The 22,126-nt window shown below is 40.6% G+C and overlaps 1 protein-coding gene across 1 annotated transcript; it reads left to right on the top strand.

The window, feature by feature from the left end:
* Positions 1 to 15,807: 15,807 nt before the first annotated feature.
* Positions 15,808 to 16,533, top strand: LOC111019989 (abscisic stress-ripening protein 2). Its single transcript, XM_022296518.2, has 2 exons — positions 15,808 to 16,038; positions 16,116 to 16,533. The coding sequence occupies exons 1-2, from the start codon at positions 15,874 to 15,876 to the stop codon at positions 16,299 to 16,301; spliced, it is 351 nt and encodes a 116-aa protein (XP_022152210.2). The 5' UTR covers positions 15,808 to 15,873; the 3' UTR covers positions 16,302 to 16,533.
* Positions 16,534 to 22,126: the final 5,593 nt, after the last annotated feature.

The following is a 22,126-nucleotide window of genomic DNA, read 5'->3' on the forward strand; positions in this document are numbered from 1 at the left end:
TAATAGCTAAGAAGTACTGAAATAAGAACCATTTAAATAATTATTTTAAATCAATCACGAGTAATGAGTTCGCTAGAGTTACCACACATCCACAATCACTATATAAGGTCTTATGAAAATAAAGGCACAAGGGGGAGAGAAAGTCGACTCCTCTGGGCCACCCTAACTATGCAGCAACATTAATGGGGTGAATGCAGTGGTCAAACAGACAAGATGTTCTTCCAAACACCCCAGATTTTCTACTACTAACACTCATAGACAAACATTAACAACATATATGCACAGTTTTTTTTTAGATCAAGCTAGGTGATGTTCATCCTTAAGTCACCACACACTAAACTCAAGTAGACTCTAGCCCAAGATGAAGGGTTTCGCTCCTTAATACATTTTTCCAAACATTATCAAAGAGGTATTTCAACATGGTGATTAAGTACATTGAAAATAGAGTGATAAAACAACTTCAACTCAAAGCAAACTTTCATTAAAGCAAACAGCAAAGTTACAGCCCAGAAACTGAGTTTAGAACATGTTCCCCTTACACAAGTTGATTAGATAGACAATGCCATAAGGTGAGTCAAACAAAATGTAGGAATAAAAACAATACAAAGATTCTAAAATGAAGAAATGGAGCTGAAGATCAGCTCCCAATAAGAGTTCTCGACCTCTTTTCAGCTATTGGTGTTAGTCTTCTTCTCCTCTTGACTTTCTCTAACGGTTTGGAGAGATTTTCTTGGAGTGAGGGTGGATTCCTTCAAGAATGAACCAAAAGAATTTTCTTGGAGTCTGTGTCTCTTGGAGGCTTCTCCTCTCGTTTGCATTTATACCTCATTCTAGTATAGGCAACAACACAAGCCTTGAGGGACCTAACTTTCACTCTTGGGTAAAAACCTCTAATTAGTGTGGTAAATGCCGTTGGAAGCCCGTTCACTGCTAGCTTACTGCTTTTTGTCTTTTCTGGAACTGATGTTGTAGCATCATCACAACTGCAGCAAAATGTTCAAAATCAGATCATTTAATTGAGTGCTAACATTAAACTCTTAGTCATGCGAGACACTGATTTATCTTTTAATTCAAGCACACTCGCCGAACATTTGGGGCTAGAACAGATTAACTTTAGCCATTTCATGCAATTTATAGGTACAATTAACTCTCTTTAGGAGAGTTATCCGTCATGTAGTTGTCAAGGACATCGTCACAACCAGAGTCATCATTCACGGAGAACCGTTGCGAGTCGTCACTGGCGAAGAAAAAATATCACTGTTGGTAGGTTGGGCGACACAAATCTAGGCTCGCCAAAAGATTGCTTGTGCGTCGACGCGAGTCACTGGCTAAAAGTTGTTGTAATGGAGGAAAACTGCCATGGATCTCGGATCTAAGTTGATATGGGTCATAGGGGGAACTGTCAAGGGTGCCCACCATCGAGTCTTCTATGGATCTATCACGAGAGATCTATTGCTCGTCATCGTGGATAGCTGAATCTGGTGCTGTGCTGTTGTGTTCCATCGAATAATCGAAGAACGGGTTGTCTGGAGTTATTGTTTGTCGTAGCTCATAGGTTCAAGTGCTGTTAAATGAAAATGTTACAGAGGAGTCCTTGAGTTGTCGATTTGTTCCTAAGAGGGAGGCTGCACAATAGTTTCACACATTGTTGTTCGGGTTCTACTCGCAAGAGAAGAATTCAAGGGAGAGGGCTGGGGTTCGCGCACCACTCATTGTCCTTTGTGTCGATGGGGATTAAGGGGAGATGACGGTTGAACAAATGGAGAGAGAGAAATAAAACTTTGGCCTTTGCTTTCCAAAGAAGAGGATGCCACAAAATATTTTTTTCCTTTCTTTTTTAAATGAAGAGAGAGAAAGTGCATTTTGTTATTTACAAAAAATCATTCACCAAAATCTTTAATGTCTATTTAAAGACCATATTTTTTTCCTGTTTCCCCATATTCTATTTGTGTCGAACTATGTTGCTTTAATACTGCTTCGGTCGTTTTTATTACTTTAACACCATTTTCATTGTTTGAGTACTCCTTTGAGCATTGCTTCTACGACTTTTGTTGCTTGATCACTATGTTTAAGCATTTTTTCTTTCTTCTCCATCGACCGTGTCAAATGTTGATGCAGAATTTGGCCTATCATGATTACCAAATTTGCACCAGTTTATAGAATAAAAGGGATCGATGAAACCTACAAAATGAAAGAGTTACACACTGGTGTGGTCATGTGGTGCTAGCTACACACTCCAATGCTTAAGTCATAATTGGAGTTTAATATGAAACTTAGTAAATAGTAGAGTTTTTGTCGCTTCCCTCAATTACGAGCATTTTCCATCTATTTATAGAGGGAAAAACTTAAAGTCAATATGAAATATTCTCTTCAGTCTAAAGAAAATCTTAAGACCATCACGATATATTCTCCTGGATTTATAGAAAATCTGAAGGTCATTTGGATATCTTCGCCTTTTGAACTCTTTAAATAAATTTTGTTTAAATTGTAGAAAATATGGATTTTTCCTATCCATAACAATATTTATTAGTGTATGCTCGTGATTTATGATAATTCATGCAATGTACGCCCAACTATACTATGACAAAACAAATTAATTTGAGCTTATCATTAAAACTAGCGATAATGTCTAGGGTAAATAAAATTTATGCCTGAGATTCATGAAGCAAGTAGAATGATTTAAATTTAATTGATTTTGACAAGAATTTCTAAAACCACAATGTTGTTTTTGCAAAATTATTTTTTGATCCTGTATGAAATTCAATGCATATGTTTTCACAGAATGAGAACCAATATTTTGGTACGACAATCTTTTTTTCTCAGAAGAAATTTTTTATTGGAAAATATTTGACCATATATAACATGATTATGATCTTGTTTACTTTCATTTTTCTTATTAATCAAGTTCTATCGTAGAAGTTGTTGATGCGTGGATTTTGACCCTCCGGCTCTTCTTCTCGCACACACCAAACTCGATGATAAGGGAACCGATACCTGCAAAATCAAACCGATCTAAACCGGTGTGACCTTAGTCACACGGGCTCCGATGCTTAAGTTAGCGAGGGAGAGTTGAGAAAATAATTAGCTAAGGATTAGTCACCCCCTTTCAAGGTTGGATCTCACTGCTACTTATAGCCGTGAAGATGATTCCAGAACCTTCGTAGCCAAACCCTAATTCGGCTCCGCAGGGCCTGAGGGATCGTAGATCGTAGGTAGGAGATTCATGGGCTGGGCCACGGGCCGAGCAGGGGTCGGGACCGAGAAGTGGTCGGGACCGAGAAGGGGTTGGGACCGAGAAGTGGTCGGGACCGAGAAGGGGTGGGGATCGAGCAGGGGTCAGGACCGAGCCCTCTCCGCCCGATTAGTTCTCCGCCAGTCGCTTTCCTCGTTCTCTGCCCCGGCGTTAGGTTGCTCTTTGGGCCGGCCCGTTACGTCACGGGCCGGTCTCCCCCAATCAATGATCTCAGATTTCAACTCCTTATCCTGTTTCGGGTCGTTTTTGTTCTCCATAACAATGGCCCCCACTCTAAAAAAGAAGACGAATAATTGTGTAAAGATCTTTGTTTTGAGAGTACTGTCGCTTGTCGTTACCGCGAGATCATCGTATATCAGTGGCTAAAAATGAGAACGTTGCTAAGCACAGGGCTTCTACCAAAAGCTTTTGATCCCATTTTTGATTTTAGTGCTTGGTTCCTGCCACTGTTTTGTGCGTTGAACTTGTCGATACTATTCATGAATTGGAAGTTTTTTCCAATTTTCGTTGACCATAATCAAGTCTCCTGAGCCTGGTTTTATTCTCATCTGAGTTTAAACCATTTACTTTTGGCCTTGGGATCTAACTTTAACATAACTAATGTCGATATTTTTGGGTTTCTAACCTATTTGGCTTTTGCCCATGTTTTATACCTCAGGGTTTACCCTCGGGTTTCTAACCCACTTGGTTTTTGCCAATGGCTTTTATACCCTGAGTTTAGTCGGTACCCTTAGGTTTCTAACATATTTGGCTTCTGCCGGTTTTTTACCCCAAGTTAAATCAACACCCTCGGGTTTTTAACCTATTTTGACTTTTGCCATATGATTTTCTACCCGTGGGTTTCGTTGATCGGTTAGGCTTGTCTGTTTTCTGTTTTAACCTTGCTGGGCCTGTACGCATGCGGGATTCTTTTCCCTAGTTTCACTGATTGGCTTTTAGTTTATCAGCCTGCTTCTAGGTCCGTCCCAGTTTTGAGTTTCTTGATTGGTCGTAGATATGTATATATTCAGGTCGTAGATATGTAGATATTCATATGATGCCCCCTGTTTGAGAAACTTACTTCAGAATGAACATAAAAACTCAAGTATCACGTCGAATGTCGAATACTTTATTAGTAGGAAGATCGTCTTGTCGAAGATTTAGTTACAATAAGCTTAGTTGGTCCAAATAATGGAGAAACATAGAAATGTCGAGAAATATGTCGAACTAGTGGTAGTATCTTTTGAGGTGTTAGGCGTGCCACGGATGTAGTAAGGCCTTCCCCCGTTAGTCTTCTAAAGCATAAGTGCCTATTCGCACCACTTTAGTGACTTTGTATGGGCCTTCTCATGTCGGCCCGAACGCACCGCTAGTTGAATCTTTAGTATTGGGCATAACCTTTCTTAACACCAGTCACCTTCTTTAAAGTCACGTTTCTTAACCTTTGAGTTGTAGTATCGAGCTATTCGATTTTTGTATTCAGCCGTTTGTAGCTGTGCTGTATTCTCGATGTTCTTCTAATAGGTCGAGGTTGAGCTTTACGGATTCGTTGTTGTCAAGTAGACTGAACTGCTCTACCCTTGGGGAGGGGAGTCCAATTTCGACTGGCACTACCGCTTCAGAGCCAAATGATAATGAAAATGGCGTTTCTCCTGTCGAAGTACAAGGTGTTGTTCTGTAGGCCCATAACGCATTGGGAAGTTCCTCTGCCGACAACCCTTTGAGCTTTTCTAATCTGGTCTTTAGAGTTCTTTTGATGATTTTGTTGACTGCTTCTACCTGCCCATTAGCCTGCGGATGTGCAGGCGAGGAACAGATGTGCTTAATGCCCAACTCCCTGCAAAATTCTCGAAAGGCAGCATTGTCGAACTGCTTCCCATTATCACTGATAATGGTGTAGGGTATTCCGAAGCGGCAAATTATGTTCTTCCAGATGAAGTCGGTGATCTTTTTCTCAGTAATTGTCGCTAGGGCCTTGGCTTCGGCCCATTTAGTAAAATAGTTGACTGCCATTACTGCAAATTTGGTCTGGCCTTTTCCTAGTGGGAGAAGCCCTATAAGGTCTATTCCCCATTGAGCAAAGGGCCAAGGACTCATTATGCTTGTTAGAGGCTCTGGCGGTTGTCTAGGTATTGTTGCAAATCGTTGGCATTTGTCGCATTTTTTGGTGAATTGCTTCGTGTCATTCAGCATGGTCGCCCAGTAGTACCCTTGTTGAACTATTTTATGACTTAGGGATCGTGCTCCAGAATGGCTCCCACAAACACCCTCATGTATCTCTCTCATGACGTAGTCGGCTTCATCGGGCGTTGGACATTTTAAAAGCGGCAACGAGTAGCCTCTTTTGTATAGATTGTCATCTTTAAGCACATATCTGGCCGCTCGTCGTTGTAGCTGCTGGGCCTCTATCTTTTCAGTAGGCAGGATCCCGTCTCTCAAATATTTGATCAAAGGGCTCTTCCAGTTTTCTTCTGGTTGCCCTTGATCGTCGATATCCATGGCTTCCTAAGCTTCTATGCTTGGCCCAGGTAAAATCTCGACTGGTACAGTTCTGCCTAGGTCGGTTTCATAAGCTGCAGCTAGTCGAGCTAACGCATCGGCGTTAACGTTTTGAGCACGTGGAATTTGTCGAATCTCATATTTTGAGAACTGGTCGAGCTGGTTTCTTACCTGTGAAAGGTATTTCGCCATTCGCGGTTCTCTAGCCTGGAATTCCTCTCTTACCTGACCTACAATCAGCTGTGAATCACTGAGTATCAGTATGTTCCTGACCCCACGTACCTGGCCACTTTTAGTCCTGCTAGTAGAGCTTCATACTCGGCTTCGTTGTTGGATGCATGAAAGCTGAATCGCAGCGCATATTTGAATCTTTCTTTATCTAGAGAGATTAGTAGGAGTCCTGCCCCGCATCCTCGAAAATTTGAGGACCCATCTACGTAGAGTGTCCAGAGTTGCTCTTCCTCAACCACTTGTGGGTCGATACTATATACTTGAGGTTCTGTTGGTGTTAATTCCGCTATGAAGTCTGCCACAGCCTGCCCTTGTATGGCAGCTCTTGGCTTATAGTCAATGTCGTATTCGCTGAGCTCTACAGCCCACTTTACCAGTCGTCCAGAAGTGTCTGGCTTTTGCAAGATCTGTCGTAAGGGAAAGTTGGTGAGGACAATTATTTTGTGAGCTTGGAAATACGGGCATAGTATCCGAGCTGAAGTGACCAGTACCAATGCCAGCCTCTCCATTTGCGGGTATCTAAGCTCTGCATCTACCATTGCTTTGCTTGTGTAGTAGATTGGAGACTGTCGTCCATCTTCTTCCTTTATTAACGCGGAACTCACTGCAGTGTTGGATACAACTAAGTATAAGTAGAGTTCATCACCCACGATCGGCTTTGAGAGGAGTGGAGCTGCCCCCAGGTATTGTTTCAGCTTCTTAAAGGCAGCCTCACACTCTTCCGTCCATTCAAATTGCCCTTTCTTCCTTAAGATTTTGAAGAAAGGCAGGCACTTGTCAGTTGAACGACTAACAAATCTGTTGAGTGCTTCTATCCTTCCATTGAATCTCTGCAGCTGCTTTAGAGTCTTAGGTGGATCCATCTCCAGAACAACTTTGATCTTATCTGGATTGGCTTCGATTCCCCTTTGATGTACTAAAAATCCCAGGAACTTGCCTGAGGTCACTCCAAACGTGCATTTGGTGGGATTCAGCTTCATCTTGTACTTTCGCAAAATGTCGAATGCTTCTGTCAAATCCTTCTCGTGTCGCTCGTTCTTTCGACTCTTTACCAACAGGTCGTCTACGTAGACTTCCATATTTTTGCCGATTAAGGTTGCAAACATCCGATTCACCATTCGTTCGTAGGTTGCATCTACATTTTTCAATCCGAACGGCATCACAGTGTAGCAATACAAGCCTCGACTCGTGACAAAAGACGTTTTCTCCTGATCCGGTACATGCATCTTGATTTGATTATATCCAGAGTAGGCCTCCATGAAACTCAATCTTTCATGCCCTGCAGTGGCATCAACCAGTTGATCTATTCAAGGCAAGGGAAAAGAATCCTTTGGACATGCCTTATTTAGGTCCGTGAAGTCGATGCACATTCTCCATTTGCCGTTTGGCTTCTTTACCAGCACTACGTTGGATATCCACTGGGGATAATGCACTTCCCGAATGAAGCCTGTTTTCAGTAGCTCATCCACCTGTTTAGCTACAATCTCGTTCCTTTCCTGGTTGAACGCGCGATGCTTCTGTTTCACTGGCTTACAGCTCTCGTCGACGTTGAGTCGATGTACCATAACTTGGTTCCGATGTTGACCCGTCGATCTTCGGCGGTTAGAGGGACAGATTCTACATCCTCAGCCGGTTCTCCCCTGTCAAGGGTGGTCGAATTAAGTCGATTACCAGGGCTCGGCCTTGCCTCTCCCGAAAGGTCTGTCGCTTTATTCAGGCCCGTCGCTGGTTCTCCCCTATCAAGGGTGGTCGGATTAAGTCGATAACCAGGGCTCGACCATGCCTTTCCCAAGAGGTCTGTCGCTTTATTCAGGCCCGATGTTGGTTCTCCTCCGTCAAGGGTGGTCGGATTAAGTTGACGATCAGGGCTCGGTCTTGCCTCATCTAAGTGATCGGCCGCTTCTTTCAGGCTCTTCTTTTCTAAGCATCGATGGCTCTCATCAGGTTTCATGTCGCTTTCGGACCAAGTCGACGATCAGGGCTCGGTCCTACCTCGCCTAAATTGTCAGCCGCTGTACTCTACACGCCTCGGATCGAAATTTCACCTCAGATCGAGATTTCACTTCGACACAGCTCGCTTTACTGTATCGTTCCCCACAAACGGCGCCAATTGTTGATACGTGGATTTCGACCCTCCGGCTCTTCTTCTCGCACACACCAAACTCGATGATAAGGGAACCGATACCTGCAAAATCAAACCTATCTAAACCGGTGTGACCTTAGTCACACGGGCTCCGATGCTTAAGTTAGCGAGGGAGAGTTGAGAAAATAATTAGCTAAGGATTAGTCACCCCCTTTCAAGGTTGGATCTCACTGCTACTTATAGCCGTGAAGATGATTCCAGAACCTTCGTAGCCAAACCCTAATTCGGCTCCACAGGGCCCGAGGGATCGTAGCTCGTAGGTAGGAGATTCATGGGATGGGTCGCGGGCCGAGCAGGGGTCGGGACCGAGAAGTGGTCGAGACGGAGAAGGGGTCGGGACCAAGAAGGGGTCGGGACCGAGAAGTGGTCGGGACCGAGAAGTGGTCGGGACCGAGAAGTGGTCGGGACCGAGAAGTGGTCAAGACCGAGAAGTGGTCGGGACCGAGAAGGGGTCGAGACCGAGCAGGGGTCGGGACCGAGCCCTCTCGGCCCGGTTAGTTCTCCGCCAGTCGCTTTCCTCGTTCTCTGCCCCGGCATTAGGTCGCTCTTTGGACCGGCCCGTTACGTCACGGGCCGGTCTCCCCCAATCAATGATCTCAGATTTCAACTCCTTGTCCCGTTTCAGGTCGTTTTTGTTCTCCATAACAGAAGTCATACAAACAAAGTCTATTCTTATAGTAAGAAATCTACAGTTTTTCTTCTTTCTTTTATTTTTATTTATTTTTCTTTCGAAAAGCCTTCATTTGATGTGTCTTGGGTTATAGATTTTCCATCTATCATCTTAAAGCAAAAGAAACAACATATTTTTTCACCCCTATTGATGCAAAAATCTGCCAAGTCCAGGGACGCGACCTGTGAGGTCGATGCAAGCTTTTTTTATGGTACCTACAAGAACAGGTAGGACAATCCGACGCCCAAGTTAGTTTGGAATCTGAGCTTAGACAGATTAGCTTCAAACAGAATTTTCATAGTTGATCAGCTTCCGACAGATTTTTCATACTTGGACTTGTGAAGTGGTGGTGTATTTATAGTAGAGGGGTAGCTATCTATCCCATCAGGGTATTTACCTGCTCGGGTAGGTGACAAGTGAAGGACCATCGATCCAAGCAGACTTCTCTGGATCTTCCCTGTCTCAAGGTGTAGCACTTTGGGTGCGCTCGTATGCACCTAAGCACTTGATTCTACCAACCTGTGCCTTCCCTCATCAGAGTTGAACTTACCAGGCAAGCTGATACTACGAGGTACAGGATGAGCTCGTCGCGGGTAGCGGCTTTGACAATAACGGAGTTTAGCTTAGGTAACTTTTGAGCTCATCGAAATCCATTTGGCATTCGGGCATCCACTCGAAGCGTTCATTCTTCTGTAAAACCGTGAAGAACGACAGACACTTATCTGTAAATGGTGGCATGAAGCGGTTTAGTGTCGCAACTCGCCCATTGAGATGTTGATGTTTCTTCAAGTTATGAGGTGGCTACATGTCCAACACAGCTCGAATTTTCTCAGGGTTCGCCTCCCGGCACTTGTTGACCATGAAGCCTAAGAATTTGCCAGAAGAGACTCCAAACGCGCACTTCTCCAAATTGAGCTTCATCTGATACTTCCGGAGGACCTCTAATGTCTCCATCAGGTCAACTATGTGGGAGGTCGTTTGCTTGCTCTTCACAAGCATGTCATCCACATATACTTCCATATTCTGTCCTATTTGGCCGACGAACATATGGTTAACCATACGCTGGTAGGTTGCTCCAGCGTTCTTCAGCCCAAACGACATTACCTTATAGCAGTAAAGGCTTTGATCGATAATGAAGGAGGTGTGTTCCTTGTCAGGGATGTGCATCTTAATCTAGTTATATTCTGAGTAAGCGTCCATGAGGTTTAAGAGCTCGTGACCTGTTGTTGCGTCGACTAGCTGGTCGATTCGAGAGAGAGGGAAGCTATCTTTTGGGCACGCCTTGTTTAAGTTAGTGAAGTCTACGCACATCCTCCATTTTTTGTTTGATTTTTTGACTAACACTATATTCGAGAGCCACGTAGGGTAATTAACTTTCTTGATGTATTCAGCTTTTAAAAATTTTTGAACTTCTTCAACAATACCTGCGCTTCATTCAGCATTTATAGGTCGTTTTTTTTTTGTTTTACAAGTCGCACATAAGGGTCTACATTAAGGCGGTGCACCATTATATCGAGATCAATCCCAGACATGTCTTCATGCGACTAGGCGAATACGTCAGTGTTGCTCTTCAAGAAATGAACGAGCTCTTCTTTCTCGGTGACCCCAAGCTTCGTGCTGCTGCTCCCATGTTTCTCTAGGCTGAGTAATGGGACGAGTTCCAAGTCTTCCGCAAGTTCTCTGCGACCTCGCTCGTCGATTGATCCAGTTTCTTTGAGATTGAGGCCCCTAGTGATGGTGTTGCAAGTTGGTTTAAGGGCTACTGCATAGCACTCCCTGGAGGTCTTTTGCTCGCCTCGTATTATCCCAACTCCCTTGGGGGTTGGGTACTTCATCATCTGGTGCAGTGTAGATGGAACAACTTTCAGGTTGTGGATGATAGGTCGACCGAATATTACTTTGTATGCTGACTTAGCCTCGACCACCATGAACTCTACCATCCTTGAGACTTGGTGATCTCCCTTTCCCAAGCTGACAAGGAGTTCTATTCATCCTTTAAGGGTGACTAGTTCTCTTGTAAAACCGACCAGTGGAGTGGGAGGCTAGGCCTCAGTTGGCCCCGCTCCCATCCCAAAGCAATGTAAGTAGAAAAGAACAAGATGTTAGTTGATGCTCCTCCATCGACCAGTACCCGTTTAATTGTCACGTGGTCGATTTGAGCCACAATGACCAGGCAGTCGTCTTAAGGATGATGCAGGCCTTCGAGGTCCTTCTCTAAGAATGTGATCTTGTGAGGGACGAGCTGTGCTAAGCTCACGCACACCTCATAGCGCGCTTCTCGGGCTAAAGCCTTGTGCTTGTTTCCCATTTGGCCTCTACTTGGCTCTCTGAATATAATGTTGATGATGGCAGGTCGGTCCATGCGCTTAGTGGGAGACCGAAATCTCTCCCTTTCCATCTTCTCCCTCTTGGAACCACCGTCTCCACTTCCTCCTCCATTGGGAGCTCGTCCCATGTGCTTCTTATAGTACCCCTTCTAGATGAGGCCTTCAATTTGCCTCTTTAGGTCGTATCAACGAAAGTATCATGCCCCTAGTCTTTGTTGAAGTGACAAAACTTTGACCTGTTGCGCTTCTAGAGTCTTGGTGCATGGGATTCAGCTCCGTGAGGAGGTCGAGCTTCGAGTCTTGTATGATGGCTAGGATTTTTGCTAACAGGACATTCAAAGATGTGAAGCACTAATTGTTCGGATCTGTCATGCTTCGGGTGTTGCCTCTGGTGGTAATGGGATTGTTCGGATCTGTCACACTCGAATTGTTCGGAGTTGCGATCTCGTTGTTGGTAATGGGATGACATCTTTCTTACATTGTCTCGACCGTTCCTCTCTCTCGACGAACTTGTTCCGACAGGTCGGTCTTCTTGAGACTAGATGAGCCCGTTGTCTTGCATAAATTTCCTTGCCCGTTTGATGCTGGCCTTGATGGTCTGTTCGGGCTTATTCGCCAAAGACCATTTGAGTGGTTCATGTCTTACTCTTGAAGCAAATGCCGAGCAGGCGAACTCTTCATTGAAACTGTAATATGCTCAGTAAGGAATCTCTTCACATAATCCCGAAAGCTCTCCTCTTTGCCTTGCCTTATTGTGAGGAGGTATCTGGTGGAGTGTTGAGTCGCCTGTTGTACTGCAAACTAGGCGATGAAGGTCTTGCGGATCTATTTCCATTAAGAAATTGAGTGGGACAAGAGTTGTCGATACCATTTCCTAGCTAAGCCTTGCAGTGTAATGGAGAACGCGCGACACTTCATCAAGTCTGGATACGCGTGAAAGTACATAGAGACTCGTAAGTTACGACGCGATCCATCGGGTCGGCAGACCCGTCATATTTGTCGAACCTAGAGAATTTTCCTCTTGAATATATCGAGGTGGTCAAGATGGCTTGGGTGAAAGGTGGTTCTTCCGGCTCGTCGTCCTCCGACATGGGCTTACCCTAAGCTTTCTTGAGGTTATTTTCGATCTCTCCCCGCAGCTCCTTCTTCAACTACTCGAACTGCAGTTGCCACTCCTCATTGTTAATCGACTCCGATCTAGTCGATCGTTCGGCCTTCTTGACTGAATACTTATGATTCAAGACTTTTCTAAGATGTTTGCCATTTGGCGAGGAGGGATGTGAGCAGAGATCGTCATTGGCCCGAACTCGGTCGTTTCCTCCCAAGATTAGCTTTGATGGGTTCGGACCCACTGACTTTTCTTGGTCCAGCCTGGTTACTTTTGCCTTACCTCTCCTCGGGTCGCGTTGGAACTTGAGTTCTAGCAGCTCGAGGAGCGGTAATCCCTCCACTTGCAAGGCTTCTGTCAATACCGCCACTTGAGCTCTCATGGTGTCCATCTCGTCCTGGGAGTCGATGGCCATTTCGATTTGGATTCGAGACCTCGACCTCTTCGAGTCTACCCTGGTCTTCGACTTTCTGGCATTTGGCAACTTGTACACTTCAATTCGTGCCTTTGGGTCCTTAGAACCTGGTGATCGTCCTCAGCTTCAGGCTCTCGATTGTTTGAGGTTTGGGAACCTTCCGCCATAGCTTGAGTGCAGAGCGATCGGGCGATGACAGCGATCCAAAAGACGGCGCCAATTGTTAATGCAAAAATCTACCAAGTCCTAAGACACGACTTGTGAGGTTGGTGAGAGCTGTTCGGAGCAAGATTCTTCGATGGTACTTGCAAGAACAGGTAGGACACTCCGACACCTAAGTCAGTTTGGAATCTTAGCTTAGACAGATCAATTTCAGACAGATTTTTCATACCTGGACTTGTGAAGTAGTGGTGTATTTATAGCGGTAATAGGGGTAGCTATCTGTCCCACCTCCTCGGGTAGGTGACAAGTGAAGGACTGCCGGTCCAAACAGACTACTCGGGATCCTTCTTGTCTCAAGGTATGGCACTTTGGGTGCTCTCGTATGCGCCTAAGCACTGTATCCTGACCTGCCAGGTCGGCACTTGACCTTCTTCCAACAGGTCGGCCTTGATGAGTTTGCCCTCCAACAACCCCTACCTCTTCAGTATCATATTTACTCTACAATGGCTTTCCATATTGTCATGGCAGATGTGAAAGTAGTATTATACTAATCATAAAAATTATCTAACAAGACAACTTAAAATATAATCTCATTTAGATCTTTCACGAGTAGACTCTATAAATAAGCAATGTCTCATTAAAAACTGTTGGGAGAATTACAAATAAGAGACGTAATTGGAATAAATATTGAAAAATAAACACCTAATTAGGTTGATGTACATGTGTCTCACTTCTTTAAGAAGATTCAAGTCATTTGCGTGTGTTTTTCTTTATCAATCACTAGTCAAGCAGGTCTCTTCTCTGACCTATCCTCTCAAGGATGCAATAACCCAACTAAATCGCTACACTTAGCCAGGTTGAGCTCAAAACTCAACAACAAAGTACACCCCTTTTCTTAACCAATTATTCTTAGAGATAATGTCTTCGCGGGGCTGTTTTAGAAACTCATTTACATAAATGTCTAAATTTTTCTAATTTTACACTTTTAGATTTCTGCATGTAGGATTTTATTTTAATTTTGATTTTACCCTTATTTAGTGCCTTTACATTTATTATAGTTATTTGTTTTCCTTGAAATATAAAAGATTTAATTGCATAAATTATTATCACAATTCATTAATTATTCTGGGCCCCATACTAATTTTCAACCCAAATCGCTTAATTCACTACTTCAAAACTTTAATTTACTCATTCAATAAGATTGATTTTCTCTTAATTCACTCCCACATTGGTGCTCAATCTTCAAAGATAATTCAAAATCACATAAACATATTTTGAAGTCTCAATAAACATATATCCGCATATTCAAAAAATATATTAAAAATCACAGTATATATCCACTTATATAGATTCAAAATCACTATAGTATATATCCACATATCCACATATATGCAAGTTGAGTTATAAGATATATTCACCTATATATCCGCACATATACATTCAAAATTACTATAGTATATATCCGCATATCTGCATATATACAAGTTGAGTTATACGATATATCCTAATCAAATCATTATACTATATATTCTCACATATACAATATTTCACACCAAATCAGAAATTGAAAACATCCGTTGGAATGCAAACCTTTCAATGTGGAGAGGAACTACTCTAGCGACTGAGAAAAATAGAGGCGGTCGGAGATGAAGGCAGGCAAACGTCGGCCGGAGACGAAGGCAGGCAGAAACGCCCAGAGAATAAGAACCGACGTAAATCTCTTTTCAAAGGCGGCCGGAGATGAAATGCTCTTGCGACAAAGAAAAGCGGGGTCGGCCGGAGAGGAAGGCAGACGGTCGGAGAAGATGAATGGAGGAAGGAAAACCGATGGTCGGAGGAAGAAAAGAAAAACGAGGAAGAAGAAAGGGGTGTGTTTCGAAAATGGATGAGTTTTTGGGATTTTGAGATTTTTTAATTTTGGAAAGTATGATTAGCACATTTTAAGATATTTGACCTCTCAATTTACTAATTCTAAATTTTAATAATTATTTAATATTGAGATGGATCCTAAGGATATATTAGTAATTTGTGTTATGGGTACCATCTAATTAGCGATTGTTTGATGACAAAAGTGTAAATTCTATATTTTTCTATCTTTTTACGTAATTATGATTTCTAAATAGACTATCTATGTACTAATCCCTTATTCTTAAAAGATCAAAAGAAAGAACATAAAGAGTAAAGAAATAAAAACCATGTCGTATAAGTTGCATTGTGAGAATATAGTTAGAGGTAGTACTTTAAATCAACAAACTCAGTACAAAAATAAATTAAATAATAATTTAACATCTCCTCAATCATGTTTTCTCTTAACTTGATATATTATAAGAGAAACTTCTCAAAATAATTATCTTATTTAAAAGTTAAAATTTCTATAATAAATAATAGTAAATATTAAAATCTGAACAACACATGGTTCCCCAGACAACTAGGGTAGGTGGTGCCTCGATGGACATAATCTGGCTTGAGATATCAGTCTACAACTAAATTTTAAGATTTTATTGTTAAATATATTACAACATATAAAAAAAAGTGGTGAGTTCGAATCTCCACATATCATCGCATCGAAAATATATTTTGAAAAAATATTATTGTCTTTCTTATTTATTTATTTATTTCTGATTTCATTATCTGCTTTAGAATAAAATAATGGTTCATTTGTAAATTAATTATATTAACTTGGAAATGGTCCAATTTATAAATGATACTGATAATAATAATTAGATATGGTTTTGAGGCTATATAGGAAATTTGATGAAGCGTGAATATATCTCTTTCTAACAATCGTGTGTAACATACCTTTCATGTAAATCTTTCTGCTTTACTAATAATTTCAAAATAAAATATTATACACCATGGGCTCCACAAACCTAACCATAGCAAAACTTCATTCCATAACAATTAAGAAATTATCTTCTCCTAAATTTCTTAATTAGTCTATGTTTCTATACTTTAGAAGATGTTTAATTAATACAATATTTCCACAATTACCTCTAAAAAATTGCTATAAAATCCATATCCCTCCACACGAAAAAAATCACCCACCCCCAAAACGACACGTTTCTCTCTACCATAGCATCGGAGTCATGGCAGAGGAAGAAAACCACCACCACCATCGCCACCACCTTCACCACCACAAGGAGGGAGAAGAGTTCTCCGAAGTCGTTGACTACGAGAAGGAAAAGAAGCACCACAAGCACCTCGAACACCTCGGCGAGCTTGGGGTCGCCGCGGCGGGTGCCTACGCTTTGGTAACAAAAGGATCCTCCTTCTTACTTCTGTCCCAGCATGTAAATGAAAATTTTAACCTCTTTTTTTGTTCTCTCAGCATGAGAAGCACGAGGCCAAGAAAGATGGAGAGAACAGCCATGGGCATAAGGTGAGGGAGGAGGTCGCAGCGGCGGTGGCAGTCGGTGCGGGCGGATTTACGTTCCATGAACATCACGAGAAGAAGGAAGCCAAAAGAGAAGAGAAGGAAGCTCATGGGAAGGACCATCGCCACCATCTCTTTTGAAAAATTATGAACTTTTCAATTTCTTCTGTGTGTGTTTTTTGTGTGTTGTTTTGGCTTTGTTTTCTTGAATAATGGTTGCGTTTGGGTTTGAAGTGTTGGTACTTACCAGGGTTGTGAAATAAAGTTGAGATGTCTCACTTACTTTGTATTGTATATGTATTTATCTATTTTAAGGATCGGATCGAGTATTTTCGATGAATAAAATGGTAGTTATCTTGATCTTAAAATTAAAGGTTGGATCTCCGATAATCGTTGAACTATATATATATATATATATATTTGCGTTTTTTTTTTAGGTATTTAGACAAATAGTAAACGGGTTTTTGGAATATAATTCAAAGTTTGAAATTCTATAAAAATAAAATAATCCAAGTCAAACTTAAAAGATCAATGTAATATTAAGACATACTGAGAAATGTTATATTTAGAATCAATAAGAAGTTGTGACTCTTTTTAAAACCTGAATTAAATTTTAATAACCTCAAGGTCGAGAAGATTGGAAAGATCCTCTAGCCATTTGGGGTAAGGCTAAAATCCGTGTGTTTTTAAATATGAGTTTGATGATTGGAGTTTTATCTATTTCATATTTTTTAAGTTTTCATCTACTTTATATATTTATTTTTCTATCTCTTAACCTTCAAAATCTTAATTTTAGTAAGCCAATTTTGATTATTTTCTAATTTAGTCTTTAGTGTAAAAGTAATAATATAGGTTAGACATATATATCAAGAGCGGGTTGCATTACATTTGTTTAGGGCGACTTCCAACCTAGCTTAAGGAGTGCTAAGATTTGGTAGGACCGAACTTTGGAGTGAGTTTGGTGAGGAAAATTTGCATAAAGAAAGTAAACACTCTGACATTCAAGTCAATAAGGGACTGATCTATGGTCTTAAGCCGAGGTTGAATTACATACTTGAGATAAGTTATGAATGGTTCTATTTATAGGGAGTGAGGTGATAACGACGTCTGATCGTTCATTTATGCCGTTGGGAAATCAGTTGCACAAAACCGATCTGTCGGATCCTAAGTTCGGAGTATGACATTACCTTCGTCCAAATGAAGTTTGATGGAACTTTGCAGGCCAAGATGTTTTGGTCGAGTTTCAAGGTCGGCCATATCTTGTCTTTGAGGTTCCGGAAAAAGATTTTAACATATTGATATTTCCTAGCTCTCCATGCTGCACGCCTATTTTTACCCTCCAACAACATTTTTAATAAATTTTGACACATTTTTATGTATAGACTATATACGAGAAAAATTGACATTTAAAATGTTAAAAAGTCGAAGATAAAAAGTGAGTCAATATGAAGGATCAAAATCAAAATATAAAATTAATAAAATCCAAGTACCAAAAGTACTTTTAAACCAAAAAAGTAACCTTTGGGTAAGGTCTTAATTGGTGAGGTTTTCTACGTTAATTGATTATTAATTCGAATGTTGACTAAAGATAATAATTACATAACTTAATAGAATCAAGTTTTTTTTTCTTTTTTAGTACAATAAAATGGAAATTCGAATTCAGGATCTTTTAGCTAGATATAGGTACCTTTAACCCGCACTATGCTCTGATTTACAATTGAATAAAACGTTTTGTAGTTGAAAGAAGTTATGTAGCATTCATTTAGGAAATTGTATCTATAGTTTTATTTTTTGATTGATCAAAACATTTTATCGAGTGAAATTACATTCCAACCCCTTGCCATTCACATGGTCTCCTCTGAAGTTATTTTCAGAGAGAGAAAATTCTCAAAAACATTTCAATTTTTTATTGTTTTAAGGAAAAAGTATTTGACTCACGATACTAAATTCTGAAGACAGAGACTCGCCAACCTCCTTGATTTTTTGCCACAGGCTAACAGTAGTACTGTCACTAATGGGAAATTAGTTGGAATTGAAATATTGCTGGATATTTGTAAGATCACACAAAATAAATAAAAATAAAAATAAAAACAAGAACAAGAACAAAAAAACAAAATAAAAGAAAAACAAAAAAGGAAAAAGGAAAAAAAGAACATAAGCAAAAAGAAAAGATGAGCATCTTTGATGTGATCCATGGTTCCAAATAAACAGTCATATCTTTATGATGAATATGTCCACCATTAAATATCATTCAATAATTCAATTTCATCCTTTACAAAATAATAATAATAATGCATTTTTTCATCACATTTATCTACATGTTTTATTTTTCTTTACTATTTGATACAGGAGTATAGGTTTTCAATCATAGAAGTTGTTCTTACCGAAAAATCGATAATCACAATAGATCTTCGGGAACACTCTTGGATTAGAACATGCAAAAACCAGTTAGCACTCCGACGATCAAATTAGTCTCTGTGCTGAATAAGATAATGGAAAAGTGTATCAAATTAGTTTTTTTGCATACCCATCTCCATTCGTCTTGCGGTATTTATAGATGGAGAGAGGAAATAACCGTTGAGGAGTTTGGCTCCTCATTTGAATTAGACGGTTCCCACTCGGTAAAAATATGGAATCTGCATATTGAGTGGGGGAGCAGTTAGACTGTCATGACGTAAATAGTGGAATAAACCATTCAGCTAGATGTCCAACTTGACTGAATGTTCAGCTCGGTTATTATCCGACCTTTTACTCGGACATCTTCCTTTGGATACTCTCCCTTGTAATTAAGTTGATGCAATGATGTGTTTTCGAGATTCGAGGGTTAAACAGAAGTATTCATTATTGTAACAACAATATTACAAAAGATGAAAATATATAATATTATACATATATACCTATTTGATGATATTTTCCTTTCTTAACCTAAAAAATTAAAGTTGCTTATTACTATCATTTTTTATTTATTGGCTATTTTTATTATTATTTTTTGAAAATTTACTCTTTTTAGTTCTTAAAACTTTGTTTTGACATAAAAATTGAAACATACACGAAAAATAATTTTTTAGTGAAAAAGCTGAACTTTTAACCAAAAGTTTGAAATCTTGCTTATTATACCTTTGAATGACCGCTGAACAATGCTTGATTTGTCAAATATGTATTGATTTTAAAACAACTAAAACGTAAAATAAAAAAACAAAAGGATTAGAACTCAGGCCTTCCAAATTGGCAAAATTATATAGTAATTAAAAGGACAAAAAAAAAAGGAAAACTGAAATTGCACATAGAATATTCCTTATTTTATCGTTCGTAAGGCTATTAGAAAACTTGAGCGCTAAAGTTGAGAATTCAATAATGGATGGTGGTGGTGGTCTATGGCAATAATGAAGCTGGTGGTGGAGATAATAACATATTGAGCTCTAAAAACAAATCTCCTTCTTCTAAAGCAAATTTAAGAGAATTAGGCCAGCAGTACCGTACTAGAATAACTTAGAGTTATACTACACCGAGCAAAGACCTATGACAAGTAGTTGAATAACTCGAACTTCTGTAATGCCCCAGGCCCATAGTAAACCAATTAGGAGCTAGGTCACCTAATGCAAGATTGCTCTATGTCAAACACGCTTAACTTTAGAATTCTTATTAGCGAGCTACCGAAAAAGAAGGTGCACCTTAGTTAGTATAGGTAGTAACTTAAATTAATTTAAGTCTTTCTTAACCATGCTTCCAAGATCTCAAGATCCCTCTTATTCGGATGTCGTATCGGTTCATTCAAAACTAAAAGATCACCGAAGGTTTTTAAGATTAAACAAAATATTCAAATGCCAAACAATAAAGTAAGTGTCTTAGTGTAGCTGCTAGTCCCTATAAGGTCATCAACATATATAAGAACAAAAAATGAAGAATTGGGCACCTCGAAGAAAACATCATGAGGCATTTGACTTGGTATTTACAAAACCGCACATGAGAAGAGTTTCCTTAAGTTTGTCCTACCAAGCGCACGGTGCTTGCTTAAGACCATACAAAGCCTGATGAAGTTTGTTAACATGATTGAGATGATTATGGTCCAATATTAACCTTGTGGTTGAGCTATATATTAAATCGTTTATTTTAGGTAACCTTTGAGAAGCATGTTTTAACCATGGTAGGAAGAATCTGGACGGTATAAGGTTTAATAACTACGATAAAAGAATCCATTACTAATCTTGCTTTTTGAATCTACATATTTAGGTTCAATTACAGGATCTCTCGCTCTGATACCATGTTATGGTTGAATAAACCACCACTCAACCCAAAAGCTTAAGTTGATCGATTGGGTAAATTTAATTCATTTATGAATATCTCAACACGAAATCATTTTCTAGGTAAGTTTTTGTATAATTTTACCCATCGAGGTGTTAGAAATAGGTGATGAACGTTTTAGCCAACAACTTGAAAGTGAGACGTGGAATTAACACCTGGAAACCAGGAAAATCAATAGTCTTGAGAAGTGCCTTATACATCGACAAACATAGATTTTTGTATGTGTATCTTAAAAACTCATAAGATTATAATGTTAGTTTTAGTGCGTTTGTTTTAATTCTGTTATGAATATGAAGTTACGTGGTTAAGACTTTTGTTATATGTTGATGTATAAGGCCTATAAACATGTGTATTATGGTTCCACGTTTTCATATCAACAACCTAGTTTCTATACTTCTTGATTATTCCAATTTTGTATTGTAGAATGTTATGTAGAGAGCAATATGGTAGAAGATTGGGCTACATCAGAAAGGACAACCAGGATCATCAACAAACAGAGTCGGACCAAGACATCAAGAAGGGGAATCGGGTCCATTGACAAGCAGAGCCGGCACAGGGCACGGAGGCCGACCCACCAAGAGGACGACCCCACTTCGACGCCGACCCCTTTGGCCCTCGGCGCTCTCTTCTTCCCTCCCAGTCCTTGTTTCAAGCGTATGATGTTCTGGCCCCAAAGTCAAGCTCCTGTACCCTTTCCTCTATCGACGCTGCAAGTATCCTGGCCCAAAGCCCACGAATATCCAACCTAGGGTTGACATCCTGAGAAACCTTAGGGGACAACTCGACTATAAATAGGGAAAAGGGTCACCCCCTGAAGGTAAGCCAAAACTATACTTTCAAGTCTCTCACTTGGTTAAGTGATCTCTCCTTTTGCTAACTTAGGCATCGGAGCTAATGTGACTAAAGTTACACTGGGTTAGGGTTTCTTATTCCGTTTTGTAGGTATTTGGTCCCGAAATATTCAAGTTGGTGCGTGGAGCGGAGAGAACCGGTCTACCAGAATTCCAGCATCAACATTTGGTGCCGTCTGAGGAAACGATACAAGCCAAGAATCGAGACGAAGCCCAAATCCGAGGAAGGTCGGAATGAAACGAGTTGATACAAACCCTGAAGGTCAATAGTGTAGAATCCATACCCTTAACACCCGAGGATAGGGCAGTCGACGGCTCGGGAGAGATATGTTCGAGCCCTGATCAGCTACCAAATCCGGCCACCTTCGACAGGGGAGAGATGGCAGAAGAGCTGGAATCCATCCCCTTTACATCCGATGAACGACGGTCAGCATTGGAACCATGTTGGGGAGTAAGGAGAGAGCGAGCCTCATAAGTTTCCTCAGAAGCAACGCTGATGTATTCGCATAGTCATATAAGGATATGCTCGGAATCGATCGAGGAGTCATGGTCCACCGACTCAATGTCGACGAGAATTGTAAACCAGTAAAGTAGAAGCGTCGCGCTTTCAACCAGGAAAGAAACATGATCATGGCTGAACAGGTGGAAGAACTACAAAAAGCGGGTCTTATTTGGGAGGTCCATTACCCCTAATGGATATCCGACGTGGTCCTGGTAAGGAAGCCAAAGGCAAATGGCAAATGTGCATCGACTTTACGGACCTAAACAAAGCTTGCCCAAATGATTATTTTCCTTTACCTCGTATAGATCAAC

This window comes from Momordica charantia (genome assembly GCF_013281855.1).
Source record: "Momordica charantia cultivar OHB3-1 chromosome 11 unlocalized genomic scaffold, Mcharantia_2.0 BLBB01000011.1, whole genome shotgun sequence".
Taxonomy (NCBI): Eukaryota; Viridiplantae; Streptophyta; class Magnoliopsida; order Cucurbitales; family Cucurbitaceae; genus Momordica; species Momordica charantia.